Source organism: Lathamus discolor, chromosome 8 (genome assembly GCF_037157495.1).
Source record: "Lathamus discolor isolate bLatDis1 chromosome 8, bLatDis1.hap1, whole genome shotgun sequence".
NCBI classification, from domain to species: Eukaryota; Metazoa; Chordata; class Aves; order Psittaciformes; family Psittacidae; genus Lathamus; species Lathamus discolor.
Window position 1 is genome coordinate 14,627,049 of NC_088891.1, and position 10,349 is coordinate 14,637,397.

The window sequence follows — 10,349 nt, forward strand, 5'->3', positions numbered from 1 at the left end:
CATATATGCTGTTATTTCCTTGAGAAGAAAACCTATAATAAAAGCAGAGGTTTTACTTAGTAGCCATTTTGTCTTCAACTTGGACATGATACCTAATCTGAATGCAATGTAAACATGCTCTCTGAGGCTCATTTCCAAACAGCATGCTCATGGAAAGAGAAGAAAATATAAAAAGGCCATGACTAAATACCATAATAAATTAAGAGGGTGTGAAGATTTCGTGATCTAAACAGACAGGAAATTCTGCAGTTCCTACTCCTCCTCTAGGTCACATTGCAGAGAAAACCAAAACAAAAGGTAGCAAGTGTGGATTAAGGACAATGAATTATTACTGTTTAACAACCAAAACAACCAAGAACCCAACAATAAATGCCATTTCAGTATGCCAGACGATAATACAATCTGAAGGCAAAATTATACTTTTGATTATTTTTGTTTTCCAGCTACATCAATTCAAACCATAAAATCTAATTACAATATGAAGTATTACACAAGCTAGATCAGTATGTTTTTATTAGGATGAGAATGTGCAGAAATATATACATACGATGTGTATAAAGGAAAACACTATGAGTAACCTATACTTACAACTCCCAACTTTCACAATACTTTTATCAGCCTCCTCAGCCAAAAGCAGCTTTTAAAAACAGACAAAATACAAATGCTGCAGGTGACAGCTTCTTCCAGATTGAAACCAAAACCCAAGCATTTGATTTGCACTGCAAGATCAACTCCATTTAAGTCTTAACCCAAAACGCACATAAAATAAATACTATGAAGTAAAATGTTGGTTTACTATGAATTTTGTTTTAATTTTTAAGAGGAAATACCCCCAAAACAACTGGATTCCTGCGCAGGAACTTGCAAACCCTCACCACAAGTTTTAGCCAAAACTGCATTTCAATTGCTAAACTGGAAACTCAGAACAGAGGTTTACAGGGAAGCTGGAAAAACTGCACCCTTAATGCGATGCTCTGCATTCCCTGCTGCATCAACACTGGGCTGGGGGTCTCACGTGAACGTGAAGAAAAACAGCCGTAAAAACAGGGTGCCGCGTAAGATGCCGACTGATCAAAACGCCTTCGGCAGGTGAGACTGCACCCATCCGGCTGAGCAGAGCCGCCCCGTAGCTACCATCATCCCCGCACACGGGCGGGCAGCACCACTAACCCACCCCGGCACGGCCGGGCTGCCTCGTCCCTGGAAAACCACCAGCGCCAAGCAGGGCAGCAGCGCCGAGCCTGCGGCCGCCGAGCGGCACCTGCCCGCGGCCACGCGTGTTTTCCGCGCTGCGCGGCTGGGGGCGCAGCCCCGCTCGCAGGAGGGGGAGGGGGCAGGAGGCTCCGCACACCGCGGCACAAAGGGGCCGCGCTCCCCCCCTCCCCGCGCCGCCTCCACGCCCGCGCAGCGCCCTCTTCCCTTCCCCCCCACCGCGCACCGAGCCCTGGCCTGGGGCCAGCCGACCCGGGCGGCGCGGCGGCGGCGGCGGGGCCCGGCCCTTACCAGATGGAGCTGCAGATCTTGTGCTGCAGCGCGCTGGCCTCGCCGCCTTGCAGCCCCGGCACCAGGGCCGGGAGGGCCCCGCCGGGCACGGGCGTGCCGGCGAGCCGCCGCGGCGGCTGCCCCTCCGGCTGCTGCTCCTCGGCCATGGGGGCGCGGCGGCGGGGACGCGGAGCGGCGCTGGCCGCACTAGGCCTCTGCCGCAGCCCTCGAGTGAGTCGCCTTCCCCTGTTGCCCGGGGGACATCACGGGCGGAAAGCCAAGCCGCGTCCCGCCGCTACGCCGCAGGATGGCGAGCCCGGCCCGCGGCACGGCGCATGGCGGCACGGCCTCCGCCGCCGCCCCCGCGCAGGGTCGCTCCGCGCTCCCCCCGCCTCGCAGCACCTGGCCCGGCCCGCCCCGCGCCGCCGCTCCTCGCCCCGCGGCCGCCGTGCCCGCCCGGGCGCCGCAGTGCGCAGGCTCGGCGCTGCCCGAGCAGACGGGCCGCCCCGCGCCGCCGCCGGGAAGGGGGGGGCCGGGTTCGGGGGCGCGGCCGGGGGCCGAGGCGCTGAGCCCGAGCCGGGGGTCGGCCGCTGCGATACCCCGGCCGCGGTGACGGGGTGTCCCCGGGGCTGCCCGGCGCTGCGGGGCGGCCCCTGCTGCGCGCAGCAGCGAGAATAACACGTGTGTGACCGTGCGTGTGCGCGGGTCTAGGGACAGCTGTGTTCGATGCACGTCGGTGTGCATGATCCGTACGGGTGCACCGAGCGCAGAGCTGCGCACAGGAGCCACGTGAACCCCGGTCCTGCGGCGGCGGCGGCATTACATCAGCGAGCTGCACCACAGCCGCTGCCGCCGGCACCTTCCCCTGCCCCCAGCGCGGGCAGCTCCTCAAGTCACCGGTGGCTGTAAATGAAAATACAATCAGTTCCTCGCTGCCCCCGTGTCCCTGCGCTGCCGCCAGCCATCGAGGCGGGTCGGGCTGCGCTTGCCCTCGGTCTTCTGTGTCCCCTGCATCTAAACGGGGCTGTGGTGCCATGACTCCCACGGGTCTTTACCCCCAGCTTTCTGTGAACAGAAAAGCCGGCTCAAGCTGCCCCGTATATCCCTTCTTTTCCCAATGATTCCAATTCCAGTAGTGTTCTGATGCTAATTCACAGTTTCGCTTGGCAGGGGATGAACACACAGGTCCCCTTTCTGACAGCGGTATGCAAGGAAGAAGGAGTGACATACTAGCCTATGCTAATCACAGAAAATATGCGCCGAAAGACAACATACAATATAAAAACGCATGGAGACGGCATTGCTAAATGTGGGAGATGAGTATTTGTGAATTACTGCGTCATCAGCCAAAGGGATACTTTTCAAAACCAAATCTTCGCTTACTCTCCACTGCTCCAGAATCAGAATATTAATGGCTATGACAATGATGGTGATTTTCTTCTCCTTATAAAACTTCTCCTCAGAACCAGAGAAGCTAAGCTTTCTTGTTCCTGCCTCTTACTAAAAGCAGTTTTTTAACTTTTACTGTAAATTTCTGAAGGGCATCCAATAAAAGAAGAGAAAAACACAAGTAAAAATTGTAATCAGAAGTAAACAGAAAAGTAATCAATTTTAAATCCCTAACTGCTATGCTTTCTGCAGGAAAACTACTTCAATATGCATGTAAACGGGAAGAGAAGGGGGAATGCCCTGGGTGACATTTCCTAGTTTTGTGGCAATTTCCACCTAATACCAATTGTACCAACACAGCCAGGGTTGTCCCTGTTGAGATCTTTACTTGGACCCTGTGACATCTGCCTGACTGCAGCTTAACCCACAGGGATCCCAGCCCTAAAAATATTCAGTTAGTCCAGACTGAAATTGGTGGGCCTACACATCGGAATGAAGTTCAACAAACATGGATTGTGTTTGCAGGATTGTAGACTATTACAGTAAATTGGAAAAAAAAAGACATCATTTCAGTGTTGCTTTCAGTCTAAACCAGCAGTTGGAAGACAAATTTATTATTTAGTTCCTCACAATTTCAGTTCCCAGCCATGTCAAATTGTCATCACACTTACGTACAGCTGTATGGGCATCATGTAACCAAAAAAATAAGAGTCACATCTCTTCTGCAAACAGTGCCGGGCAGGGGCTGGCACCCCAGCACCGCCATCACACCCCTGTGCTCACACCAGGTGTTTTAGGGCACAATGTGATTAAATTGGCACAGAGATTAAATAAGTGGGTCAGACTCCCAGGCTGCATTTTTGTGGTGGAAGTGGTCAGTGGGCCTCAAAACCTATGTCTGTATGCCCATATCTCACCATCAACTCACCTTCTTTAAAAACAACACAACTTTTTTCTGTGCTTTCTTTGGTGTGAAAAAGCCTTTCGACTGCAAGCCAGTTTCTACTGCTGTGTTTGAGTAGTAGGCCCAAAATAAGATTGCAGAGGCCCATAATGAGATTGGGGTCCCATTTTGTGTAAAAAAAGAGGCTTAGCAATAAAGAAGAATCTAAATTCTTCTTAAAGAAGATTTTTTTCCCACTACGAAGCTTGAAAGAAATGGTGCTGTGTTGTGTAGAAGTACAGCAGAGAAACCCACATTCTGCTCTCCAAGAGTCCTTTTCATATTAGGAGTAATTCCCCCTCAGTGCTTTCCCCACATTCCCTCAGCACGACTGACCGTGGGGTTTGGTGCAGGTTTGTCACACGCCTATTCTAGCACCAAGTGAGGAATTTTTCCCTTTATGCAGTAGGCAGACGCACACACGAAGGCCATTTTAGCTGATCTATGCAACTGGCTGAGCTTGCCTTGTGTTTCCTACAGTCTCTGCGCTGTGCAAAATGGGTGAAAGAAAAATGGTGGCATCTTTTGGCAGTTTACATGATGATACACAACTAAAGTGGTGAACTTGGCAGTCCTGGGGTAATGGTTGGACTTGATAATCTTAAAGGTCTTTTCCAACTTAGTTGATTCTATGATTATAAAGAAAAGAACAAATAGATCCAGAATAATTGTGTAAACAAAAAGCTTGGGCTGACAGAATTAACTTGGAGACATTGAGGCGAATTACTTAGCAGCTAAGAGACAAACCTGAACTCAGATGGACTGACTGGAGGCCTCCAAGGAATATCCACCAAGGACCACTATAACTGTTCTTCTATCTAATGGCTCTGAGCACCTTCATTTGACGCAGAGATTGAGCTCCTGAGCACTGTGCAAAAAACACACAAAAAGTAATACAAAGGAGTTAATTTTAAGTCCTATTACTGTAAACAGAGGCATGCATGAAAGTTCAAGCATGTCAGAAACCTGACCAGTATTTGCAGGACTGGGATCTTTTGTGGTTTTTTCCTATTTTCTAAATGTCTGCTTTTATTGAAGAGCAGCAGCTGAGCTCAGAGCAGGTAGGCCAGGAGCTTCCCTTCCACCTTTTCTTTTTGCTCTGCAGACAGATTTTGCTCATCTGGAAACTGATGTTGCTGTATTAGCACTAAAATTCCTGTCTCTTCTAAGTGAGAAGCACTGGAAGCCTGCTGCGCTGGGCAGATATATTCATTAGAGGCTGACCTTCAAAAGAGAATGAAAGAGCTGATTTGGGGAAAGAAAGAAGTGGCTGTCTGCAAGAAGACAATCTCCACCATGCAGTCCTGTGACAGGTGGGAGCTAACTCCATCTTCTCAGGTTAATTCCAAAAGATGTGTTTATTTTTCCTCCATTTCTGGAGCTTAGGCTCTAACACAAGCCCTCTCTGTGGGGCAAAGTTTCACTTAAATACTGTCTAACCTATTTTCCTGCATTTTCTCTACTATACCATGGCTTTGGTTTGTTTTTTCTTGCGTTATAAATTGTCTCTGACAGTCAGGGAATATAGCATCTCATGCTTTCAAGGAGGAAAATCTCGCTGCCCTTTCTTCAGCTAGCAGCCAGCACGGAGGGAAAGACACTTTTCCCTCTCTCCTGTCAATAGAGAGGGATCTGCCACCTCTTGCCTAGCACAAAGCCAGAGACTGCACACTGAGGGACTAACCTGAGGTCTCAGGCAGATAAATAATGAAATCTTGCTATCTTTATCCTCAAGACAAATATAAAACATATTCTGTGAGGATAATTGACTTTAAAGGCTTGCTAAAAAAAGACACTTTCCAAAAGCTTTAAACGCTGGTTCAGTGAACTCCATTTTGATGGCTTTTTGCAGCTCTCCTTCCCTAGGGATCTCTGTCTAGGTGTATCCCGAGCTATGCCCAAGACATCTCCCTCTGATTCTCTTTGTTTTGCTATCTCATATCATGTGTAGCGCCTTTAAAATGAAGGTGCAATAACTAGTAATTCACTTCACCATTTTTAATGAATATCTCAGCTTTTATGGTTTCAGTTATTTAAAAAAACATAGCCAGTTTACCTAGAAAACCTTCAAAATCATACCAACTGACAGGAGAAACTGGGCTGTGTTCAAACCTGGTAATGTAAAGGAGGCTATTTTAATTATAATGAAATCCTACTTGACCAGAGGTTTGCAGAGCTTTGCTGGGTCTTGCAGCACGTTTGGAGTGGGTGCAAGTGTTATGTGGTGGCCAGTATTGCAACATGGCAAATAATGGGAATCACCAGAAACTGCTAGGGAAGTGTGAGCTAGGCCACATGATCACAAGTCCTTCTCCAGCAAAGAAAAAGTATTAGCTACCACTCTGACTAGTCATGGAAGCAGTTTTCTTGGCAAGCACAGCTCCAGCTCTCTGCTTTGCCATCTATTTAGTCATTTGTATCTCTGCAAGGCAGTTTCAAGGCTCTAATGAAATGGGTATGCAACCCTTGCTCCATGTAGATGTGGATGCCTGATCTTGTCAGTTTCTCTTGTGCTGACCCAGAGGTTCAGTCTGAGGAGATTCTGACAGAATCAAGGCCAAGGAGAGAGAAATATATGCAAGTTGCATGTAATAAAGCAGTCAACACTTCAGTCTTCCCTTGATTAGTTTTCTTTTGAGATCCAGTAGTAAACTGGGAAGGCGCAAGCATTCAAAACTAAATATTGCCTACCTGCAGAATGGCTTGTGTGCAAGGAGAGGGCCTGCTGCAGTTCACAGGGTGCTTGTCACTTGCACAAAATCATGACCCAAATTATTGACATGGTAATGTGGTGGCTCCAGGTACCTGATAGCAGAGAATGGCAGAGCACTAAAACCCCAGATGCAGAGCCATATAGCCATTTAGGATCTGTGAATTTCAGCTATGTTGGTCCAAGCTCTGGGTCCCCAGACAAACTGTGGATGTTCTTAATCTTACTGCTGCCTAAAGGAATGCTGGAAGATTTCCAGGTCCTACGGCCTCCTGAGAAATTTGTTTGCATTCTCTCCTGTATGCAAGTTGGCAAGGCAGTGATCCAGCGATAAACAAGTGCTTGCAATTATGGCATTGCCCTTTGATTCCCCATCTTGCAAGCAGGCAGTGTCTTGAAAGATCAAACACCAGCCTGAGGACACATTAAGGATTTTCTTTCTCAGAGAAGTTGCCCCCCAGAAATGGGGGAAAAGGAAAATGCTACGTGCACATTGTGCCTGTAGAGCAGACAGGTAAACCCACACAATGCCATAGCCCCCCATTTTTGTCTTTCTTCTTTCAGCTCTGTATCCCTGGCAAGACAGTGGGGTGTCCTATCAAAGATCAAAGCAATCACAACTCATCACTACTGGTTTATGTCCATCTGGTTTAACACTTCAGTTCTTCTTAGTCAAAACTCCAGCTCGTCTTCTGGCTGGCAGCTCCACCACCTCTGAGCACCATGTCAGGACTGTCTTGTTCACAAAGGCTTTTGCCCCAGGGGCTGCGTCATGGACTCTTCACCACCTTTCCACCAACAGTCACTGCACCTCTAGCATGGTGGCTGCAGAAGACAGCGCTGCCGGTGCCTGAGAGCGGTGCTATCGGTGCCTCGTCAGGACGCAGCAGGAAATGTCTGGCCTCTGCTCTGTGACCATCTGCTAAAACCAGGCCTCCTCTGGCGGGAGTCCAGCACAAAGTAAACAGAGTTTCACAGCCAGATTTCAAACAACAAAATAACTGAGAAATATGGCTCACTGCTCCTGGCTTTCAAATGCAAAACATGGAAGTCCCTAGAAGCAAAAATCCTTTATGGATTCTAAGACCTTTTGGCTGCCAAATGGGTCCACTGCGGCTAATGCTAGGGAGAAAGTGCAGAGAGGTAGCAATTGCAGTTAGCCACACCTTATTAGTTCAGTTTGTGCATTTGGTAATTTTTAAGATGATTTTTTTCTCAAGATCAGTGAGGGAGAAAAGCTAAAATGTCAATCTGGAGATTTCAGCTTCGAACATTTATATGGGAAACTACACAGAGAGAAAAATGCTGATTCTTGCTACTGTACAGTATTTTTCATGGTATAGGAGAAAGAGAAGGACTCAGTGGAGTGTGAATCATTTTTTAAAAGAACAGATTGCCATGTCTTTTAAAATAGGCCAATTTTTTGGCCTAGTTTCCTTTAGAGTGTCCCTTAAAGCAATGGGGTTTGAATATCCATGATAGTGTCATTGCTTTGTTGTTTTTAGCCACATCTGTGTGGCTCTGGTTGTAAGGCGGAGGTGTTCTAGTGTAAGACTACAATGGCAAAAACCACATGTCTCAAGCAGTCTTTCTGAACAAGTTACACTGAACAGTAAAATCTCAGCAGTGGCTGCATTTCATGCTTATGTGTAATGTTGTTTTGAAACAAGTGGCTAAGAAAAAACAAACTATAAAAGAAGGTGATGGCCAGTGAAGCCAACACCTGCAGACTCAAATGCAGTCAAACTCAACCTGTTAACTCTCCAAATTTCAGGAGGGTTAGCACCATTGTTAGCCTTCCATCTTTCAACTGATTAAATCAGTTGATTAACTTAAGTAGAGAGTAGAATTACAATAATGGCATTTAGGTAGAAGATACATAAAATAGTACTTGTAAGAACAAACCAATGCCATTTCTGTTGAAAGAAGATATACAAACAAATACAATGGCCAGCTGTCAAAACAAAAAGAATCTGTATGTGTACATTTACATTCTAAAAGATTATGTTCAAAATATTTAAAGAGGGAGGAAATTCTGAATGCAATATTAATTAATATAGAATAAATACCATCTGTATGGAGCAGTCTGATACATATAGTTATGCATGCATCTTTCCTCTATTAACATAACTTAGGTATAATACACATGTATTTATGAAGTTACATAGACTTAATTATTCAACATAATACATATACCAGTAATTGCGGTTGGCTTTAGTGCAGCTGTAAGGAGTGAGACAGGACATGCAGAAGGTTTCCTTCATCCCAGAGCCCTGGAAAAAGACCAGGCACAAATCAAGAGTGGTTGTGCTTGGAGAATACAAGGACGGGACTTGTCACTACGTACTCTCCCCTTAGGCTGAGGTGAGAGCTCAGCATATCCTTATTGAGATTCAGGTTCTTCTAAGCTAATCCACAGGGGATAGTGCCCTTCAGGCACAACCCATTTAAAACGTACCCTGTTGTGGTGAAACTCTGGAGTGACCTAATGCGCAACCACTAATAAACATTAGTTGGCTCACAGTGTTGTACAGTAATAAACACACTGAAGAGCTTGTCCGTGCATGCTTCAGGAAAGAAGTACAGTCTAGAACAACAGGGTCTATGCATACACTTGGAATACAAATCTTTTGCAGGCTGTGGACTTTATTATGAAAACTGTGATTTCAGTTATGCTGTGAGTAAAAGCAATGCAAAAGCTTGTCTGGTATTCATCACAATATAATGTGGAAAGATAAATCAGCCTTTAATAATGAAGGCAGTTTTAAGAATACCTTTGCTTTAATGATTAACATTATCTAGCAGTGAGATTTGTAGTTGTAACCACCATCATGGACTGGAACCTTTGTTTTGCACCTGATCCTACTTTTGCACCCTTTGCTGAAGAACCAGTGTGAGCTGTTACAGACATGGCTTTGTGTGCACACTTTGTGACATAAAAAGGATCAAGAAGGGGAAGGAGAATCTTTTTGCAGAATATCACAAAGTGCAGGAAAAGCCACCTAGAGAGCTCCCAAGCATACTGACATGTGAACAACCTCTTTCACATATTACTCCCACCACTTCCTGTGAGACAAGACTATTATGAACACAGATCCAGTTTGAGTTTTCACACTGGCAGTTCCTCCCAATACTGCTCATATATCAAAATCACTTTCACTTCATAATAGATCACAAATTCTTCCAATAATAATTCTAAGAATATTATCTTTGTCTGCTACATTATAAATAGTTAACAAAAAGGCCAGGCAGATTTGTGCTACCTTGGGTAAGTAGCAGGCAAATGTTAGTATCTCTGCAATGATCCCATTTCCAATAGCTGGCAAAGACTTACCCTGTGAAGAATCTCACTGAAAGGTCTTCTTCAGCATGAATATGTGATTGCAGAATTACTCAGTAAGGACTGGTGGGCTAAATCTCATTAATTTATAATCAAGTTGGGGGGGGGAAAAAGTCATTATCTATGTGCATTGAATAAGTTTATAAGCTTCATAGCAGCACAGAGCTCAGTACAGCACGTACATTATTTTTTATCAGGGGGAAATATAAGAAATAATAGACTATTTTTTAATGATATTATACATAAGTCCAGATTCTTAATGCCTTCATCTACTTGTGTAAGGAAGTTCACACTGTGTAGTCCTAAAGTTTACAGCAAATTCAGATTTCAGGTGCAAACCAGAAGGTCTGAGTAGAATACCTCTTATATGGAACATACAGGATAATCACATTGCATGCTAAAATAAGGCAACTGGCTCAGCTGCCTGAAGGACAGGGTTTTATTCTGTTGGGCTGAAGCAATCTTCTGTGGGGTTGGAGCCAAGA

At 45.9% G+C, this 10,349-nt stretch overlaps 1 protein-coding gene across 1 annotated transcript in view; it reads right to left on the reverse strand.

Annotated features, from left to right (window-relative positions):
* RFX7 (regulatory factor X7) overlaps positions 1–1,833 on the reverse strand; it is a 50,022-nt gene extending 48,189 nt beyond the window's left edge. Inside the window, exon 1 of the mRNA XM_065688234.1 lies at positions 1,504–1,833. Coding sequence (XP_065544306.1) covers positions 1,504–1,649 — 146 coding nt within the window. The 5' untranslated portion in view covers positions 1,650–1,833. The remainder of the gene's footprint in view (positions 1–1,503) is intronic.
* Positions 1,834–10,349: the final 8,516 nt, after the last annotated feature.